The sequence below is a fragment of the Simochromis diagramma genome, unplaced genomic scaffold (genome assembly GCF_900408965.1).
Source record: "Simochromis diagramma unplaced genomic scaffold, fSimDia1.1 OVJJ01000746.1, whole genome shotgun sequence".
In the NCBI taxonomy this organism is placed as follows: Eukaryota; Metazoa; Chordata; class Actinopteri; order Cichliformes; family Cichlidae; genus Simochromis; species Simochromis diagramma.
This window is the reverse complement of record NW_024386757.1, coordinates 1,224,790-1,246,920: the sequence shown is the minus strand read 5'-3', so window position 1 is coordinate 1,246,920 and position 22,131 is coordinate 1,224,790. Positions and strand designations below refer to the sequence as shown.

The window sequence follows — 22,131 nt, the reverse complement described above, 5'->3', positions numbered from 1 at the left end:
ATTCTGACAAATATCTTCGAAGACTTTTAAACTGATTTGATAAACACATGCTTTGACACAAATAGCATTTGAATTCATGCCTGAATTCTCCAAATTCTCCAAAACTACCCACAAAGTAGCTCACAATTTATAGACAGAGCAGATAAAATAAGTACTGAATATGTCATTAATTTTCTAAGTAATTGTATCTCTAAAGGTACTATTGATATGAAATTCCTACTAGATGGCAGTAACAACCCATCAATTCCACACATACAAAGAACTCAGACCACGTGTTGATAAATTAATGGTAATAATGAGAAATGATGCTGTGAAAATGTATTGAACACGCGGCTGAAATGAATTTATTACCTCTTACAAAAGCTGTTGGTGGTGATGACAGCTTCAAAATGCCTCCTGTATGGAGCAACTAGTTGCATGTATTGCTCAGGTGTGATTCTGGTCCATTTGTCCACACAGTCTTCAAATCCTAAACCAGACCGTTTGAAATAATGATACCTGCTGTTTCAAGTAGTCCTTGGACAACTTTTTTGTTCATTCTTTTCATTCTTCTAGTAAATGGATTGGTACTTATATAGCAGCACTTTTTCTACACTATCTGAGAACTCAAAGGGCTTTAGACAACTTGCTTAATTCACACATTCACACCAGCACTTTTTTCTATGCTCTTTTTGTCTAACATGCACACGCATTCATGCTCCGATGCATCAGAGAACAACTTGGGGTTAGTATCTTGCATTTTTCCCAAGGATATTTGGCATGCAAACTGGAGGGATCAAACCACTAACCATCTGATTAGCAGATTACACAGCAGATGGCCGCCCCTCCCTGAGCCTGGTTCTGCCGGAGGTTTCTTCCTGTTAAAAAGGAGTTTTTCCTTCCCACTGTCGCCAAAGTGCTTGCTCATAAAGGGGTCACATGATTGATGGGTTTTTCTCTGTATGTACTATTGTAGGACCTACCTTACAATATAAAGGGCCTTGAGGCAACTGTTGTGATTTGGCACTGTATAAATAAAACTGAATTTAATTGAGTTCAGATGACTTGGTTTACCACCTGAGCTACATTCACCTTCTGTCTGAAATCTTGAGGGAAGCACTTGGTAGCGGCCGGTTTGTGGTGACATTTGTTCTTTCCTCTTTCAAACTATGCCCCCAACAGCGCTCACTGGAACCTTCAGTAATTTAGTAGTTTCTTTAGTAATTTCTTCTGTAACCAGTGTCATCAGTATCATCAGTTACCCATCATGAGATGCTTCTTGTGTGACATCTTGGTAATGAGACACCTTTTTTTAGGCCATTAGTTGGAACTGAAGTGGCAGGATTGCTTTCAGCTGGTGCCATGACTCTCCATGCCTTTTTGCTTTCTTCATGCATTCAGTACTTTCTCCCAATGCCATTTTTTCATTTTCACACATAGCTTAATTTCTGGACATCTATGATTTGATTTCTCGCATGAGTGGATTGGATGGGTAGTTACCGACATCTGGTGACGTCAACAAACCTTTTTGAAATAGATTTACTTAGAAAACTGTGACGTTTATCTGGTGTAAACTTATACTCAAACAGTTGATAGGAATAGCAATCACACATTACATAAAGCAAATTAAGTGTCTCTTGGATGTGGAAAATAACTAAATTATTCATGCAGAAAACATACTGTATAAGCACACTGTGGACATATAATGTTGCTGCAGAGAAAAAGGATGAGACTCGGTTTGAAATCAGGCTCCTTTGGCCAATTTAGAACTCCCATTGGCACTCGTTTGGTCCCAGAACTGTACTTTATAGTTTACTTTTTCATGATTGAAGACAGCTCCAGAATCATGCTCTGAAAAGGGAAAAAAATAGGTACAATGTATAGTTATTATTCTTGTCATAGTCATGATGACACATTTATGTTTTGTTTTCTAACCTCAAGTAGTATATAGTAAATAGTAATGTTTGACTTTCTGCTAATATCTCAAGACTATCTTGTCTTGAACAGTATTAGAAAAATATATGATAGTGAGAAAATGTCTGTAAACAAGCTTGACCTTTGTTGTGGTTGAAACTGACAGGTTACTTATTTATTTTATTTTATATTACTCAATTCATAATGATCACTGGAATTGATGAAATAAAAAGGGTTTTCAACTGAGTTTATTCAAGTAAAGTTGATTGCTATCACTGACAACAGATTTCACCAAGGAAGGGAGCAACTGAGAATGATGTTGATTATTAAGCAGCAGGAAATGTAAAGTAGTTGTGGGCCAGCTAATGAGATTTTCCAACTGGATATGTAAAAGGGTATGAACTGGACTGGCACTGAAATCATCTGATCAGCTGAGCTTTACATTGTAGATGTAGCTGCATTTGATTTTCAATATTTATGTTCACTTTTTGACAGAATGAAATTTAAAAAATATATCTATGTGAGTGGGTGTGGTTTGTGGCTCAGCTGCAGGAGAGGGGTGGAGCGATGGGTTTGGGGTGTGGTGTCATGGGAGGCTGACCCACACAGCCTCCCCGGGTTGCCGTGACCTGACGGGTGTGTGCGGTGTGAAGCAACAAAGGTAGCTGGAAGGCTGCTCTAATAAAAGCAATGGAAAACGCCGCTTGACTTGCAACGCTGTGTACTTCAGGAACTTCTCATTACAATCTATAGTAAATTTTTTCTCTGGTCATAACTCCATCTTACAACATCATTGGGACTAATTACACTTGAATTGACAAAAAAAAGTGGAGTTGGAGGGAATTTAAGGTAGCTTGACTTGATCAGACAACAAACAAACAGTGTATCTATAACCAAATCTTTCAACAAACAAGTACACGTTAAATCACACATATGAGACTATAAGCCTTTATTAATAGCTAAAAAGAGACATTAGCTTACCATAGACATCCTCCTCCCTCCAGCTGGAGGTGGTGGAGACACCACTGGACTCTCCCCCTCGCTAAGATGCTGGGATGCATTGTCCGTTCCACTCTGACAGTCTCCACTGTCAGACGGACTGGCCAGCTTGCCCTCCGACAGTCCTCTGGACATAAAACTGCATTTTCTGGCTGTGGGATAGTGTTCACTCTCCGGAGAATCACTCATATCGCTGAGCTCCTTACATACACTCACTCTGCTCTGCTTCCTCTGTGGGTTTCTCAGGGCTGCTGGGATTTCCATGTGGCCGGCCGTCAGCGTAGGTCGAGGCCCCACATATTGTGGTTTACCAGAACCATGGGGTCCATTTGAATCATCGCTGCTGCATGACGGTTTGCGATTTTCCAGAGTGTAACGTCTTTCCATGGCACCCAGCTGGTGCAGACCTTGGATTTCAGCTTGGCTGGGGCGGCAGGAGATGCTGTGACCTTCGATACTCTGAGGGGCCACTAAGGCCAAATTCAAAGGCTGACTCTCCCCGTGAGTTTCAGGCAAAGCAGAGCAGGTCATCTGCGTGAGCTGGATTAATCTCTGTGGTGAGGAATTTGAGAGCACACAGATCTGCTGCACCATGGAGTTCTTCTTTGACCTGCACATACTCTCATCATCCCCATATTTATATCCATACAAGATTTGTTTAATCTTCTTCACCCCCAAATGGGAAATCTCTAGGAGATTGAGAAATAAAGAAACTCCGGCAATAACCAGCATGAAAACCATGAAAATGTTCTTCTCTGTCGGTCGTGACACAAAACAATCAACGCTGTTAGGGCAAGGCATCCTTTCACATTTGTAGAGTGCAGACAGTCCAATCCCATACAGAGCAAACTGTCCTATAATGAAACCCACCTCCACTACAGATCTGGTCAAAATATGGAAAACATATGTACGCAGCAAAGAGCCCCTGAGAGGAGCTTTCCTTACTTTCTTCTGTTCATCTAATTTCCTGAGCTCTTTCTCAATTCTTTTATGGTCATCCAGGACGGGATCTGTACCTTCCAGCTCAGCTTTCAGACACACTTTCTTCCTGTGTCTCTCCTTCTCAAGGGTCCTCAAATGATACAAGGCGTGACCCATGTAGACCAGAGAGGGTGAGGATACAAAGATAATTTGCAGGACCCAGTAACGGATGAGAGAGATGGGAAAAGCTTGGTCGTAACAGACAGTCTTGCAGCCAGGTTGCTCTGTGTTACAAACAAACTCACTCTGTTCATCATCCCAGACATCCTCAGCTGCGACGCCGAGCACAAGCATCCGGAAAATGAAGAGGATTGTGAGCCATATCTTCCCAACGATGGTGGAATGAATGTGGACCTCTTCTAAAATACTCCCTAATAGATTCCAGTCCCCCATCTTCTGTCATATTAATATTACCTGTGAACAAAAGAAAACTTTGTAGTTTGCAGGTCTTTCTACAAATTTAAATCATGCAGCAAAATGTACTTTACTTACATATTTTCTAGAGTCCTCGTCCCTGTGTGTTTTGGCATAAGGCCATTAATCAAATTGTAGATTCGAGTGTGGTGTAAGTGTGATATTTTAATCCCTTGGAGACAGACAACACCCTACTGTGCAGTCTGACTGACACTATTTTAAAGCTGGAAAGTAGGTCGGTTTGAAGCTATTGATCCATCAGTACCATGACCTTATAATGCCCTGAGGTTAGGTTCATCCTGCCACTTTTGTCAGGACACTAAACTAGAAATAGCACCAACTCAGATGCCAATACACAGCTCTGGACAATGTTTTCAGACTCATTACTTCTAATCTTCATGCAACCTTTTTCTAAATCTTGAACTCTAGGTTTTTGATAGTTTCAGGTTTTATGCAGTGAATGAAATGTGCCAGCATGCATGTCTTCAATAATCTTTCATCTTTGTTCTAACTGTTTGTATACTGTTTGTATAGTGTGCTAGCTAAGGAGCTAGCACACTGTCAGTTACACTATCACACCTTTTCACACAGGGCTCTGCGGGTTTCATAATAAACACTCTCATTTAGAAGCTGCATTTTTTGTGTTGTATTATCTTTCTCTAACATTTAGATTTGTTTGATGATCTGAAACATTTCCGCGTGACAAACATACAAAAAAATAGGAAATGAGGAAAGGCGAAAACACTTTTTCACACCACTGTAACGCGATGTGGAATTTTATTATTACTTAAAAGGAAAAGATTGCAGTGGTAAAGTGGACAGAACAGAAATAACATAGTGCTAACAGAACTATCATCTGCATAGATAACATGTTAACGCAAACCTAGACTACAATCCAGAAGAGTCTTTGTTTGTATTCAGAAGGATAGGGATTTGTGTTGGTATGTGCCCAACGTTTATATTGTTAACTGGTAATTATGGGAGAGTGCGCCATTTTAGGAGTAACGAGAAAGTAAGTAGCAGTAACACAAATTACTTTCTCTTGTGAGTAATTTAAGTAATATATTGCATTACTTTACTGAAGTGGAGCTCATCAATACTGAGAGGTTGCTGTTGTTGAGAGTTCATATTATTCCATAGGCCTGTGCAACCAGTGACATGAAAACGTTGAATGTGTAAATGTAGTTTCATTCGAGTCTTACCTGATACAGAAATGGTAATTAAATATTTTGGAGTTCAGCGTGTCAAAATCAATGAATTATTAAATATTTTATGATTACATTTTAAACTTTGCTTTCTGTTTTTCTCATAAATTCTCCCCAATAGAACAAAACTGATGTCTTGAGTTGAGCTGGTCAAATTCCTTTAGAAACATCATATTTTACTGGGGAAATGCAAAAAAAAGTTTGTCTGGCAGCACAAATGAACCAGCTGCTAACAGATGAGACAGTCTCAGGATCAGTTAGCTATTACAGGTCTGTTTTACTCTCATGACTGAAACGTTTCTTCCACTGAAAACGCTACCCCCAGATGAACAGAATCAACCTGGTTGATTAAGCATGCACCATGACATCTGCATTCAGTTTTCCCCAAAGTCATCTAACATAAGGGTACAATGGTGATGAACATTTTTTTGTCTGCAGCGATGGAGAGACATCACACATTTGGGGAAAAACACACATTTCTCACCAAACGGGGTATCCAACGTCCAAAAGCAGAGAGGACACCCAGTGCTCAAAATGCAGCCTCCTCAACAGTCTCTAGAATGATAGTGATTACTGAGGCCAACAGCCCACTCAAGTGCAAACAAGCTCTAAATGTGACTGTTTACCTTGGGGAACAGAGCTAGTACTAGTGAAATTTTTCCAATTTTGTGACAGAAAAACCAAAAGTTTATTATACCCCAAATATTCTATTCTGTGAGTGAGAGACAGCGCACTCTTGTTACAGTTGATGATGAAATCTAAACTAAATAGGCTGCATATCAGAACCTGGATATTTTTCTCCACTTTCTTTCTGCTAGAAGCACATGCAATCAAATCAGCTAAACATGTGAACACTCTATTATAAAGGGGGTCAGGGGACCCTGTGTCCTTGAAATGATTGATCGGTCTTAGACCAATGTGGTGGAAGTGGAGCTTCAATGATTGAGTGCACCAGAAGGCACCCCCATAGTGAGGTCTGAAAGAGAACCAGGGCTTAAAATGAGATTTGGCAGGTTGGTGAACAATAAATGCTGGTTTAGCAGAGAAGCAAAGTAAATGACTCAATAAGAAAGATGCTGTACTGTGATTTCTACACAAAATATCCAGCTAGTTCTTTATGGTTTGTCCACACATGATGTTTTGAAATACATGTATCACCATTTTCTCTTTTATAAAACAATTGAAAATGTGCAGCGTGATGGCAAAACATGGGGTGACATTGTTTTCTCTGCAGTATCACCTGGAAGCAGAACAGAGGATCATTTGGATAAACCTTTGGAGACATCACTGCAAAACATATTAATCATTCAAGAAAACAAATGAGATGATTACTGCATAGCTTTGACCCATCATAACCCCTGCACGTAATGACAAAATCCATATTGTTGATTTTATATGCCTTCAAAAATTAGCAAGTTTAATGTGGCTTGTTGTGGTTCAGGAATTTTAATGAAATGAGGAATGAACCCTCCTTCATTTTCAGTCTGTAACTGAAGATGCTGAACCCACAGTTGGATCATTGCACCCATCAGATTTAAAAAGCACATGGTAATTGGAAAAAAAAACAAACAAAAAAAAACACTTGAACGACTGTATTTGATGAATCCAGCTTGTATGTAGAAAAGTGTGGCACCAGTCCATTAAATAAATAAAACTTTTATTTTCAGTAAAGAATTATTTACAATATGTCATTACATAGTTTTCGTTAGTAACAAGCAAACTTGTCACTGCAGCTCACAGATATGAGGGTTCATTCAGTCATTCTCTCACACACACACGCACTCACAAATTAAGAAATGAATGTAATGATGTAATGTCCTTTACTTGGAGTGAGCATGTAAACAAATGTATGAAGCACTCCCTTCCCACACACAAACACATCTATTAAAACAAGATCCAACATTTAACACAAAATTTAACACTGACTCCAAGTCAAAAGACTAAAACTATGAGCCCTGTAGATCAAGGTTTAATGGCAGGTCATGTGTTAACCTCTAAACTAAGAATCTGACTCAATATGTAAAATATAGTGAGCATACTTGTTTTGGAACCTGAAATCTTCCCATTACGAGGGTAGTTTCCCCCAAATACTTGGAGAAAAACTAATTTACGGACGTGGGAACTAATATTATGACTCGTTAACTCGTTATGACTCGTTTTGAGATCTGCAATGTCTGCAAAAGTCGAGATAGGAAGGTAAAAAAGGTGGAATCCTGTGGCCCACATCACGTCCTTCTGTGATGATCCTGTGTGGCTTGCTAAAAACCTCAAACGTTTTGAATTCCTTTCTCAACAGCATGAGCAGGTACAGTTCTGCATCTGTAACACAATATCCTTAGAGACAGTTATGAATTCCCAGCCTTTGACTCAAACCAAGCTCCAGATTTTGACAGATACAGCACTCTGTGTGGTGATCAAGTCATCATATCACCTTAATTATTGGCACATGTATGAATATGCTCCAAAATAAGAACCATATACACAAATATTCAGAGGCATCAGGTGTCCATCTTCTTAAAAAGCTTCATGAGCTGATAAAATCTGTGAGCAATCTGGGGAAAACAAACAGTTAACAGTTACTGGATGCTTACACTAAACAAAAGTAAAGAAAAAGAAAGAAAGAAACAAGATTTATCTACCTGGCCTGAAGGCTTGTTAAGTTTCTCTGACAAAGCAGAGAAAGTCTCGCGTGAAGCGCCTTTTGTCTTCATGTCCATGAGAATAGCTCGATCTTCATCTCTGATGAAGGAGATGAAAGATACTGAGTAGTCTATTTAATTAGCTAAACTTCTTACACAGTAACAATACAAATAATCATTAGTGGGCAGCCCTATAATGTAGAATGAAACATTAAAAATACATTCAGTGAGACTGTTCTGATTAGATGAGCATAAACTACCAGATCAAAATCTCTTCTTTGATAACAAGGCTGAATTTTGGCAACTGGTAAATCGAAACACTTATACAAGGTACACAGACACAATACATTCAGATAACTGCAAATTTGCCACCACAATGAGTTAAACAACCCAAAAATGTAATATTTATTAATGTCCACAGGTTCTAGCCCTCATATAGTTATTGATCCCAAAGAGCCTTATCTGTGTATTAAAATTACTTTGATTATTATATTGTTAGTTTCATCAATTAATTTTGAACTTCTAAACATGGGGGACAGTGTGCAAAATTAGTTTCAACTCCCCCCAAAATACAGACATATTTAACAAAGCTCTTGTAGTGAATGGACCAGCACTCATACAGAGCCCTTTGAATCTTAGAACTCAAAGGACTTCCTATGTTTATACAGTGTACAGCAGTAAAAGCCAAACTGACAGCCACTTGAACAGCACATGTACTAGAGCTGTAACCTCAGCTGGTTCGTTGATGTGCTCATTCAAGGAGAGAGAAAAAATGTTTCATCAATAGGCTGCAAGTGTCAGAGCTAACTTATTTAATGTTTAGACGGAGTTGACTTCAAACCAGCTGACACCATTTCAGTGTGGCTTTATTTTGTCTAACATTTAGTTTGGCTTCCACAGCTTAACAACCAGCGAGCCATATTAATCTATATCAGCTTTGTTAGAAAGATGACGTTAGACCAGTATGGTCAGGGATTACAGATATGCAGTGTCTATAAGTTGCAATGTTGAGTCTGCGAGGAGGCCAACAGGTCCATCACAGGTCAACTTCTATTTGACATTTTCTGCTGAAATATTGTGAAACCAATGCTGACTATATGTAACTAGTATTCATTCTTCTATTCAGACACTCCTTGGAAAGGGAGAACACGATGCACTTCACTACTGACCTAGTCCAGGCCATCACCACCTCGCCCTTCTTCCTGATGACATTCTTGGCAGACAGACTGCTGGGAGACAGACAGCCCATAGATGATTTGGAATCTTCATCTGCTTCCTTGGAAGGAAGCACGACTTCTGGACTCTTTTTTTCCTTCCTCAACCTCTTCGCTTTTGATTTGTCCTGGTGCTTCTTTCGTTTTCTGCCTTTGTCGGGTGAACTGCTCGTGTCCTCTGCTATCACGAGGCTTCTCTCTGACTCAGATATGTCCACATCATTGTTCTTCGAGTCTGACACGTGTGAAGACAATTTTCGGCTCCTCTGATTTGTATAAGAGCTTTCAGTAGTTTGACAGTTATTTGACACAGCACATTTAGAGGGAATGAGTTTATTCTGAGACTTGTTTGAGACAGTTCTTGAAGGGCTTATGTTTTCTTCCCTGAAATGTGTCTTGCTACCACTCCCATTAACAACTCTGTTTTCAGAAACGTTGTTCAAACTCTTATCTGAAGGAGAACCGTCAGACCGATTTTTCAGGGTCTCTTTGGAAAAAGTGTGTTGAGTTAGCATATCATCTGGATGATTGTTTAATAGTGTTAAGTCTTTACCTTCAGTGAGACAGACACTGGATTCAGTACCAGCTGGACACAAAACAGAGCTTTCAGCAACGTTAGAGAAACTGCCCGCCAAAGAGACAGCTTTCTCAAACTTTTCTGCAACACCAGCTTCACTATCCTGAGCTGCAGTGTTATCTTCTATGTGCTGCTCCTCTGTTAGTGTTTCACTTAAGCTCTCATTAGCAGTTAGAGTTCTATCTGCTTCTGGATTCGCCTGCCGAATCTTCACAATGAAATGATCGTTGGACTTTTCCATCACTAGCGCCTGCATCGCCATGTCGGGCTTAAACACAAAAGACGTGGCAGGTGTTTCTGAGGCCAAACTGCTGCTAGAGCCACAGCTGGAATTATCAGTGTCAAGAGCCAGGTGTATGTCGTGCTCTGTGGCGTCCTCCCCGTCCAGCAGAGCATCCTCGCATATGTGGGCGCTGATGACGTTCTCTGGCGTGGACGTGACATGCATACTTGAGGTGGATGGCTGTAGGAAGCTGAGGTGACTGTCAGATTTCAGAGGTGATGGAATGGTGAGAGACACGGCCAAATCTTCAGCTAGAAGTGAATATGACTTCTGTGAGGCCAAGTTGGCCTGCAACAGTGCTCGATTTTGCGATGGAACTTCTAACAGACAATTTTCATCAAGTAAAGCCGGGTTCAGTGTGGTCTGATCTTTTGAGCAAGGGGAGGATATTTTGCGAGGTGAAATACTAGACCAGGTGGCAAAAAGTTTAGAAGGGGTATCAAATTTAGCTGGGGAAAGCAGCTTAGATGGATAATCAAATTTTGATGGTGTGATGATGCTTATGTTTCTTTCTCCATCTTTCCTTGGAGTACTGAGGGACCAGGCAGTGTTTTCTGCAGTGATACCACTGCTTTCTAACAAGTCAGAACCTTGCAGAAGACACTTGAAAATTTCACCCATTTGAGAGTCTCTGACCAGATTGAATGTTAAACTGGAAGCTTGTTGCTCAGTGAGTAGCTCAAAGTCAGTTCTGTCAAGCAAAGAGCCATTCTGAGTGACCACCAAAGAAGGTATATTATTTTTTTCAGGAGTTGCAGGTGGATTTTTAGGAAGAAGGAACTCTGCTTGTGTATTTGGGGAGTTCAGTGGATGCGACTCAGACCCGTGTGTGATTCTGATGTCCTTGCCTCTGCTTCCAAGGCCCTTTTTGTAAGGCACCACAGCACAGGATTTGGCCTGATTCAGGCTGGTGGAAGCCGGCTGTGCTTGGTTCGACTCATATGATGCCTTTCTCATGGGAGACTGTTGAGATACATTTTCACCGTCACTGTCCTCTGGCAGAGGTCTTGAGGCTTTGCAAAAGCTCTTCAGCGTTGCGTGAATGTCCACAAACAAGTAGTCAACTTGGACATTTACAAAGTCCCACAGCTTTTGCTTCAAATCCACTGCTTGTTGTTCAAATATTCGTTTCACAATGCCATTATTTGAGACTTTGCCAAACACAGATTCAATGAGTTTCTTCAGTCTGGACTTGAGCTCCCCTGGTTGATCACATATCTTACCAAAATGAGCACCATCCACAAACTCTAAAAAAGACCTTTGGAAATTATCCATCATTCCATAGAAACTCTTCCTGGGAAAAGTTTTGTGAAGCTTCATGTACTTTTTCCGGATCTCGGCACGAACTAACTTAAATGTCTCCATTATTTCTTCGATGGTACAAAAAGAAGCTTTACTTGCTGCGGGACAAACTGTTTTAAAACGACTTTTTGGACTTTGTGTCGTTACGCCTGAAATTTCACGACTTTCTTCAGAAGCAGCCCGTCTCTCTGCAAGCTTCTTCTTTAAAACAGAGTTAGGACTTGACTTATTTCTGACTGGCTGTGCTAGTTTTGCCCTCTTTGTTGCAGTAGTGGGTGAACTTGCCGCCGTCTCATCACTTTCACTTAAAATTTCTCCTTCCTCCAGATCTGTGTCTGAACGACTTGAATTCAAGTCAGACACTTTATCCACCGAATTTACCACGTCTCGCTTTGCAGGAGAACCTGGATATTTGTTCTCCTTATTTACATCCAACTTCTCCGAGTTGGCATCAACAGCTGTACTGGAAAAATCTGCACAGGAAAGAAATAGATAACAGTCAGTCAGGTAGAAGAGTCAAACAAATGTATAAGATGGTACATTTTTGTATTTTTTTCCAGAGCTAATTTTAAACCCAACTCAGAACAGTAACAAAGATCCACTGGGGATGCCAAAAGCACTACTGTAACGTAACAGGTAATGCTAATTAAGGTAAAGTCCAGACATGTATTTTATAAAGGTGAAATGAGGTGTTCAATTTCTTAAAATGCATGGTGCTGATGCAGCTGTGACAGAGGACAGGCACAGAAAAGACACAGTGAGATGAGAAATGAGATGAAATTAGCAGTTAGTAAAGAGAAGGCTTATAGTAAAGCTTGTAAGCAGTATCCTTGGCAAGATGGAAAGCATTCAATGGAAAACTTGCCAGTTTTGAAATATAGATTACTAGACTTGAAAGGAGGATAACTACCTTTTTGAAGGCTCTTTACATGACCAGGCTTGCTATGCACATGGAGAAGACATCTCTTGATTACCCGTACTGGACTCCTCAAAGGACTGATTGCATCTGGGATTCTCTTCAGATTATTCAGTGTGCGCATCATAGAGTCCTCATCATGTAGTAATAGCACAGAGCTTGAAGGCTTCAAATGGTTTTCCTGTCCATTTCTAGGGCTGAAGCTCTTGCTGGGTGTGGTGGTCATGTCACTGTAAATTTTTAGTAGGGTCTTCTCCTCTGTTGTGCTGCTAACTTTGGACACTCCGATACAGTTAGTCGAAGAGCTCGGCTCAATTGCGCTAGCGCTACTGTCTCCAGTGTCTTCATTTGTCTGTGTTAAAACGTAAATAGCCTCTTTCAAACTCAATCCTTCTTGTGGAAGGGACTCCAGGCTGATTGTGCTGGACACTGTATCTGCATCTTTACGACAGTCTTGCTTTTCACAATTCCCTTTCAGGTGAATTGGAGTAGAAGAAGCAGGAGAACCTTGCTGACAGACCTGAGACTTGATAGCCGGGGCAGTCTGACACACAGGATTAGTTTCGTCAGTCATATCTGTTTTCTTTGGCTGTGATGAATCGGCATCTTCTGCACGTGATTCCAAAGAGGCATTCTGCTGTACTGCAGCTTCAAGATGCTCCACAGTGGACTCCACAGTAATCTCAGCACATGAATCAGCAATATTTTCGCAGTAAGCTTTTTGTAGGTCATAGCTTGGAATCTGTTTAGAAATCCTTCCTGGCTTGTCAACTGGATTTATGGGGTCTCTGGCCTCCGCCATTCTACATTCAGCTGCCTTACTGTCTGAGACTAGCTTCATATTTTCTTCGTTATTTTTTGACACGTCTGGTGCTTTTGCATAACTATTCTCTGGTGATTTTGCTGCAAGGTGTGCACTCACTTGCTTTGCTGTAATATCCAAGGGTTGGCTGTTAGTTGAGGTAGTTTGGACTGAATTGTCAGCTACGGCAGTTTTATTACAGACTGTGTCTTTTTCCTGAATACCTTCCACATCTGATGCCTCAAGTGTCCTCTCACAACTCAAAACTTTGTGGTTCTTCAGAGACTGCTCTGTAATATCTCTCAACTCTCCTTCTAATTCAATGTTTTCTATGTCATCAATGACACACATGTCTTCCATGTTAGGCTGCAAATTCTCTTCCTTTGATCCCTTTTCAACATCCTTGCCCACTGGTACAGGATCTTTCAGGCTCCCACCAAAAGGTAATACTGGCTTCTTAATTGGTGAAAGGGTTAAATTCAATGTTTCCATAAAGCACAGTTTCCTGTTTGGACTAGTTTCCTCAGAGTTTTTCTTGCTTATATTGGTTTCTTCAGGTGATGTTTTAAAGACCGTGTTAGTCTTTGCGCATCTGTCCTTGTCACTTTTACTTGATTCTTTGGTTCTCAGCTTCTCACATTTTCTGCTTGTGTGGGACTGACTGTCATTGATATGAGTTTTTCTTACTTCATCTTTATATTGCCTTTCCCCTTTCCATTGATGATCTCTCTGTCTAGTCCCTTCCCTCTCTTTGGAGGAATCTCTGTATCGTATAACATGTTGATCTACAGAAGACTTTTTCCAGTCCTTTGAGTTGTAACTTCTGGAAGAGCTGCAAGTAGTCTTGATTTTTTCAAGCTCTCGGCTGTAGCTCTCTTTTGAGCTGTGAGATGCATTGTGTTTAGGGCCCGATGCAGCAGTTTTACCTTTATCGTGTCTCCTGCCATCTTTTTTGTCATCCGAAGCTGTAGTTTGCAAAATCGCGGGTGAGGATTTAACCTCATCTGATCTGCGGTGCCCATCGTGCGAGTAGCTTTTTCTTTGACATGACTTTGAATCACACCTTTGTACCAAGTCTTTGTCTGCTCTGTGAAATCTGTCATTGTTAGCATCTGAAACACTTCTATGTCTCCTATGTATTGATTCAGACTGTTGACTGGGATGTCTGTGCTCTCTGTGACTGGATTTGTGTTTATCTGACTCCGTCTGTTTGTCAGTTATTTCACTGTCTCGTTTTGAATGGCTATGACAAGATGCTTTTGATGCTCTGGGCAAACTATGACTTTCTTTCCTCATGGACTGACGTGGATCTCTTGGAGGCTGGTCTACGCTGGGAGGTGGAAAATTACTGGATGGCGGTAGTGGTGGAGAAGGAGGCGGACGGGATGGTGGAGAAACCAGCCTACTGGTGGAGCTGTGACTGGAGAGATTTGGATCCCGCACATTTTGTATGGAAGATGGATAATGATGATACTGCCCTCTCTCAGACCTGCAAAACCCAACAATTAAAACATTGCTGTTTCAGTATAGCCAATAATTGATGTCACACCTTGCTACGTGTCTTATGATATTGCCCTTATGCATAACATTAACCAGTATTCAGTGTAACCTAACGGAGAAGGACGAAAAAGAACCAACGTACCTCTGACTCAGCCTCTGAATCTCTGCGTCTTTTCGTATCACCTCCTTTCTAGCAGTTTGTAAAAGTGTAGAGATGTTTTTTTTGAGAGAGTAGTTCTCCTTTCTCAAACCTGTATTCTATATTCAAACAGAAGGCACACAAAATGTTAGTGGTAAAATGAATTCGTATAACCAAACCATGCAGTTCAATAATGTAGACCCATTCCACCTACAGAAAACACACAATAAAAAAAAAACATCATGGAACAGATGTTTTTTTTTTGGTTTGGGTGAAAACATACATACAACACACACATTTGCTTTGTTTTCTACAAAGGTGATTGAGGCTAATCCAATTCTTCAGAAGATTTTTTTCCAAAATGATAAATGAAAGCTGGCCAAGTAAAATATATTCTCATGAAACAACCTACTCGCTATTTAACCCCCCCCCAAAAAAAACCCACACCTGTAATTCCAACTGCTCCAGTCTCCTGCGCAACTCTTTAATATGGTTTTGGGCTGTCCTGAACCCAGACTTCAGCTGCAGAGACACAAAAACAAAAGGCCTATGAAACAGCTAGCATGATGATTTCTGGCAAACTTTCAACGTCCTGTGATATCCAAGTGTTATTCTCTGCTTACACAAAAATGGCAATCATGATCCCAAATATTGAGCAAGGGTCACCTTTGCTGAAATATGAAGCGTCTCAGCTTATCTGCTTGTAATCGACTCAATCATTAAGCAGTCCATCAGTTCACTTCACTGATTCTTTTTGGAATTTTCTTGATTTATACAGAAATAATCAGATCTAGAGTACTAATTTAATATTTATTGTAACTGACAAAAGGACTTATTTTTAGCAGTGTGGTTCTAATTTCATAGACTAACCCATATTCACCTACCAATAACAAGGTTTCTACACTTTGTAGAACATCATGATAATATAAAGACTAGAGATGGACCGATCCGATATACAGTACCAGTATTGGTCCGATCCTGACCTAAATTACTGGTTCAGATATTGGGGAGAAATAAAAAATGTAATTCGATCTATTAAATATCACAAAAGCACCTCAAAAAACTTGCGACATGGCATAATCCAGCTCATGACCTTAGCATGAGAGGGAAACACGAAGATGAAACCAGGAGATGTCATTACTGAATCATCAGAGCTGAACAGGTGATGGAGAAACAGATTTACCTTTTAGGTGTAAAAGTTTAAATAAAAAGATCAGTATTGCTGAACTGCAAAATATTTTGGGTGAAGTGTATTTTTTGCATACAAGTAGAATAGAATAGCTTTAGTGTTTTGTTTTGTTTTTTAAACTTGAGCATAAACTTATACAAAATGTGGCAAGACATTTAAAAAACAGTTTTATTGATTATAAAAAACTGTATCAGATTCATATCGGTATTGGCAAATATCCAAATTTATATCCGTATTGGACATTAAAAAGTGGTATTGTGCCATCTCTAATAAAGACTGAAACACAGCAGTAGGGCTGGGCCATATTATACCGTTCACGGTAATACCGGTATAATGTTAGGCAACGATAGGAAAATGAAATATCGCGATAGAATATGAGTAAAACGCGCATGCGCAGTGCCTTTGTTTTCATACGCACGTGGCCGATTGTTGAGTGAAACAGATGAACCAGAATTGGTTTGTAAAAATAGTGCAACTTCAGTGATGTGGAACTGGTTTGGTGTTTGTCCGTCAGATACACGACAAAGCACATTTTTTTGCAGAACATGCAAGTGGCCGTCGTTATTGTCGTATTTGTCGGACTAAGATGCTCTTAAATCTGGGAGTAATCTGGGTCCTAAACCCCCCTCTTCAGGTCAAACGAACACTGCAGCATCACTGAGAGTTAAAAACTGTCTAAATTCTTTCATCTTTAATAAAACGATCAGCATTGCTGCTTTACCAGGTGTAACTATGAAGTTTAACTTCCAGGCATCCATGAAAACAAAATGTATTACATTTAACGGAGTTAGAAGTTAGCAAGAAGCTAGCGGAAGTTAGCTCGCTAGTTTCGCTAGTTACCCAAGCATGATATTGCATGTTCTGACTGAGAGATTTCTGAAAAAAAAAAAAAATCAAACGTACCGCTCTGCTATCACTTCCAACATAAATGAAGACAGGAAACTAAACAGCAGTGACGTTTGTAGGGTTACTGAAGTTGGGCTAGCTGGTATATAATGATGTGCTACGTGATCGCTAACGACACAGCTATGTTAGCATAACATAAACAGTGAAGCTGGAGGACGAACACTAACACTTTTCCACTTATAAAAGTTAACGTGAAGGTTCCTCATGGTTAGAGACAAATGCAATCGCATGGCAGAACCAAACTTCAGTCAGGAGAACAACTGAGATAATCCATCCACAATACAAGGTTAGTCATTAATATACTGCAACAACATGGGAATAGAACAGCTGCCAGAGAATTTAACATTAATGAATCAATGGTACAGAAGTGGAGGAAGCAAGAAGAATGAGTTTAATAAAGTTTGATTTATCTGACTGCTTTGTTTCGCTTAATGTGCCTTATAATCCTGTGCACCTTATGGTCCGAAAAATACGTACTGCACACTGCAGTTTAATGTTGCAAAGCACCTCTTTTTAACTTCAGTGGATATTATACATGGTTATGCTCAGGATATGTCAGCCCATTTCTACTGGAAATGCCTTTTGGTTAAACTTTCAGCAAGGAATTTGCATTTGCACTGTTAAATTTCTATAAAGCTTTAATGTACATAAAGACCAGCTTCTTGTTTAAGTGAAAATAAATGGAAGGTTGTCTTTTTGCGCTAGTAATGTTGTGGAGTTGTATTTTGTCTCGCATCAATAATATCGTCAGTTATATCGTTATCGCAAATTTTCAAATATATACCGTGATAAATATTTTTGGCCATATCGCCCTGCTCTACACAGCAGCAGAGTCAAGCTCACTCCCCAAAAAAAAACAAAAACAGCTTATCAGTGCCTCACAGCTAATTATCAGTACAAAAAATTCCCATGTTAAAAAATAAATAATTCCCAAATGAGCAATTGCTTACCTCAGCGTATGATGACTCTCTGTTCTGCTGTTCCTCTGTCACAATTTCTTCATACAAATCCATTGACTCTTTCAACTGAGAACCAACAAAAGGTGGCTCCTCTGTAAAAAAAAGAAAAAAAGTGCTCAGACTACGACAGCAAGAGTAGTGGTAATATGCATCCGATCAAAGTGAAACCATTTCAGAAAGGGCTTTTACCTGCACTTCTGTTAAAACCGATGTCCAGACCATCGTATATATCCACAGACTCCTCGCTTACTTCAGATACCAAGACTGTAGATATTATACATATATATCAGTATACATCAGTAGTTAGAGAGCTTCTACACATAAGTCTTAAGTCATGATTATGGTAGCGTCCGAAAATCTTACATTCATGTAAATTATGTTTTCTAATGGAATGTTTTTATGTACATACTAGGGGTGGGTTTTTATAATCGATTCATCGATTAAAATCGATTCTGTCTTGGATAACGTAAAATCGATTCATTAAAATCCTGAATCGATTTTTTAATATAAATTTATTTTGCCCAAAATGCCAGAATCTCTGGTGACATCTCACAAAATTTCAAGAACCACCAAACGGTTAAGACAGTAAATGAGAGCAGGTACACGGATTCTGCACATAGACTTAAACACACAGCGCGACCCACGGATCAGAATCAGTTAGATGTCCCTTTCTCACAGTCGGGGCTGAAAGCCGACAGCTCGCTGATTCTGATGTGTCGGCGGGTCCGCGCTTTGTGTTCACGCCCTTTATGCGCCGATTCTAAAGCTGTTAGTTTGATCTCTCTCCAAACAATATTGACCGAACCAGCAGCAAAAGAAGATCCAAACGCTTCACATAAAATCGTCATGAATTCACTCTGACTTTTACTGTTTTGCTTCCACCGCGATGCACAGCTCGCTCTCTCTCTCTCTCTCCCTGTACTTCAAGAACAGTTTCCCTTTCTTCATTATTCGCTTGCTTGTTACGCACAAGTCTACTGTTGTTTACAGCGCTGTCGGCCGCTGTTTTTTTCCCTTTTACATTCTTCCGAAAAGAAAACCTCATTTCTGCTGTTCAATACTATACAAATTTAAACTTTTTAAAATTGTTCAAAATGCAAAAACGCTTAACCGTGTCTCTAATAAAACCGCTGTAACTTCAGAGGTAATGTTCATATGTTGATTAATGGTTTTCTTTCGTTTTTGATGTACTGCAGAATATTTTTATAAATCCCAGGCCAGGAAAATCACCGTCATGTTTTTCTGTGTTTTATCTTCAGCTACTTTGACACAAAGGCATCTGCTGTGACGCTTACACCTGTGATAAAGTCTTGCATGTGTCAGCTTCCTTTTTATTGATACAAAAATATGTAAATGTACTGATCTGAATTATAATATTTCTGACTGTCAAAATTTCCCAGCTTTAAATCGAATCGAATTAAATCGAATCGTGGATTGAATCGATTCGGGACCTTGTGAATCGGAATTGAATCAATTCTAGAAATCAGTGACGATACCCAGCCCTAGTACATACATAAATAAAACAGTGGATAATAAGCAGACTGGTTTTATTCAAATTATAAACTTTCAAACTGAAACAGATTAAGAGCCGTGAGAAAGTAGTAGAATTACGTGTCCAACTAATGAGACAAATGAAGTACAAGAACTTAACTCAAATAATCATTTTGTTTTACTTTACATTTTAAAACCACCAAGAGCATCTGGTTTTTGTGTGACTGACTGGTATGTAAAATTGTAGCAGTCTGGCAAGTAATGATGAAGCTTGTCCATTTAAGACTTCCACAAACTTTGAAACACTCTAAAGTCCGAGTATTGTTGCCACATTTGGTGCTTCCACTTAAAAGGCAAGCTGCAGTATTGCAAGCATGCAATGGAAGTCATATTAAAGTGAACATGAAACACTTCATGTATAAAGGCTAATTTACATCATGGAGGCCTCCTCTTAAAAACTGGCATAGATGTAGCTCTGTCTGTGAAGCTGGATTTAAGAAATAAGTGCTAAGAGTTCTACGTTTTTAGAAGATGTTTAGCGCCAGCTTGTGCCAGTACAGAATTTGACATCACCGGGTTGGTTGGTTGTGGTCAATAGACTCACATGGTTGGGTGGCTCTTTACAGCCAACCTGTTGAGAAAAAAACTGACATGTCAGACTCCTTGTTGGTCTGGTGACTCAAGTAGGCTCTCCTCCACATAGTTCCTCATGTAACAAACCCTAAAATTACAGCTAACAGGTGGATTTTCCCGTTTCAGTGCAGCTAAAAAAAACAACAAAGAACCACTGAATGCTTAAGAGATAGACAGTGAAACATGACAGTATATCCTTTGTTTTGACATAAACACACTGTTGCAGCCAGAAGCAGCACAAAAGTGACCGCCTTAAACTGAGTTTTAGTCTTAGTGTTGTTTTCTTCTGAGTTATTGGGTCTGGTATTAGTTAGCTAACATAAACTAATGTAAGTCTATTGACTGCAGCCAACCAAACACCATTCCAAAGAAGAATAAAAGCATGAAATTAATAACTAAAAGCATGCATGTTTACAACCTGAACTTTCAACTAATGTTTTTAATGCCGAGCACTGACAGCATATGGAGGCCCAAACAATAATTTAAGGTTATGGAAGATAGGACATTCAGCTTCTAAGGTCTGTTAATGACCAACAAAAATCAGTCTTAATCAATTTTAATAGAGTATCTACAAATGTGGGATTTAATTTGTTTTCATTCAATTTTTGATGAGTAATTCCAAGTTCTTAAGTAGCAATGTGTACTTACGACCAGATGCATGGCTGGTGTCAACGTTCTCCATCCTGTCAAAGATCCCTGTGGCAGTTTCTTAAGGACTACCTGATGTCAAAGCCAAAGGGGAATTGATGGTTGTTATTGTCCAAGCCAAAACAAAAGATTGATGCAAAAGTTGCTTTAAAAAAAAAAAAATCTTAAAAGTCTGCTCCACAAGTTTCCATAAATTACTGTTACTTTGGGCAAAAAGGTCCAATAATAGTAATAGCCCCTTTTACTCAATCAACATTTGCAGGAGAGCAATACTGTTTATTTTGGTAAGATGATTATTTTTAACAACACTTTTTCATTGTTCAAATATTTCTTATAAAACTACTTTTATAAATAATAACATATATGCAGATCCACATCAGAAATGGGTGAAGTGCTGGGCAAAAAACAAGTCGCCAATTAAAGATCGATAGACAACCAGATAAATAAATAGATACACAGCTGAATTTTCCCAGAGATCGACTGTGACATACACCTAATGGTATACACAATTCCAGAGATAATGTCGGTTGACAGACGGTTGATATATTGGACAAATGTGGACTAATGGCGGTAACATGTTGCGCTAGCTAGAGCCCGTCCTACTGCTCAAAGACACCAAAGAACAAAGCCAAGCAGAATGATAATCTCATAACCTTTCAGGTTAAAACAAACGATCAAACTGTGGGCCCGAGTTAATTTCGTTGAATAAATATAACACTGTCTTTTTGACTCTCTTGTTCCTAGCCTTGTTACCTTTGACCCGAATTAAACTAACACAAACACAAAAGACAAGGATGGCAAACAAACATCTCCTTTCACAACGTTTTTTATCTTGTCAGACATTTCACGACACATTTTACCTCTTAAAGCCAACTGATGGACTGCTTATTTATTTTGTTTTTTACATTTCTGGACATTACTTCAAACAAATAAAGCGACCCAGGACTGTCTGCTTAACTAACCAGGAGGAAACAAGAAAGTTGGTCAGCAAAAGAAGTGACTTAAAATTAGCCTGCAGAACATTAGAGTAACGTGGCTGTGATTTAGTCGTCTTACTAACTTACTTGCGTATTGTTGTGCCCTCCTGTTGTTTACAGCTGTAATGCCGCGCCAAGACTTCTTTGCACAGGAAGTACCATTTTCCCGCGGTCTGTCACTGCAGCCTGCGCACTCCTCCTCTCCGCTTGCAAAAATATTCTTCGACACTTAGGTAGATTTGCGACACTGTCGCTCACTGCCTTCGCGAGCAACTAACATGCTCCTGCCGCCGAGTCAGAAAGAAAATGAAATGCGTTAAAGACAGAATTAACGCTCCACTCAAGCCCAAATTGTTGCTTCACTCCCGGAAAAATGGACAGCCAGGCCAGGGTCGTGTCATCACCACGCGACGTAAGGACAGAAAACGGAAGCAGTGTGGGAGGGGGAGGTAACGAAGTTGACC

The 22,131-nt window shown here is 39.7% G+C and overlaps 2 protein-coding genes across 2 annotated transcripts; both read right to left on the bottom strand.

Annotated features, from left to right (window-relative positions):
• Nucleotides 1–990: 990 nt before the first annotated feature.
• Nucleotides 991–7,009, bottom strand: gja10b (gap junction protein alpha 10 b). The gene has a single exon (XM_040027262.1). It carries the CDS (start codon nucleotides 4,264–4,266, stop codon nucleotides 2,866–2,868), a length of 1,401 nt encoding a protein of 466 aa, XP_039883196.1. The 5' UTR covers nucleotides 4,267–7,009; the 3' UTR covers nucleotides 991–2,865.
• A 123-nt stretch (nucleotides 7,010–7,132) lies between these two features.
• casp8ap2 (caspase 8 associated protein 2) lies at nucleotides 7,133–22,066 on the bottom strand. The gene is made up of 10 exons (XM_040027252.1): nucleotides 21,755–22,066; nucleotides 20,691–20,762; nucleotides 18,108–18,182; nucleotides 17,910–18,010; nucleotides 15,312–15,386; nucleotides 14,868–14,983; nucleotides 12,418–14,714; nucleotides 9,301–11,980; nucleotides 8,132–8,231; nucleotides 7,133–8,044 (listed from the first exon to the last, which is right to left on the bottom strand). Exons 2-10 carry the CDS (start codon nucleotides 20,722–20,724, stop codon nucleotides 7,991–7,993), a joined length of 5,532 nt encoding a protein of 1,843 aa, XP_039883186.1. The 5' UTR covers nucleotides 20,725–20,762; nucleotides 21,755–22,066; the 3' UTR covers nucleotides 7,133–7,990.
• Between the last annotated feature and the right edge of the window lie 65 nt (nucleotides 22,067–22,131).

What these genes read in the sequence shown, in the direction of transcription:
- gja10b (XM_040027262.1), bottom strand. Translation starts at nt 4,266, where the DNA reads ATGGGGGACTGGAATCTATTAGGGAGTATTTTAGAAGAGGTCCACATT.
- casp8ap2 (XM_040027252.1), bottom strand. Translation starts at nt 20,724, where the DNA reads ATGGAGAACGTTGACACCAGCCATGCATCTGGTC. An exon ending in TGGAGCAGTTGGAATTACAG is followed by an intron (nt 14,984 to 15,311) that starts GTGTGGGTTTTT and finishes GTTTGAATATAG; the next exon opens with AATACAGGTTTGAGAAAGGA. An exon ending in GTGGTGATGGCCTGGACTAG is followed by an intron (nt 8,232 to 9,300) that starts GTCAGTAGTGAA and finishes CTCCTTCATCAG; the next exon opens with AGATGAAGATCGAGCTATTC.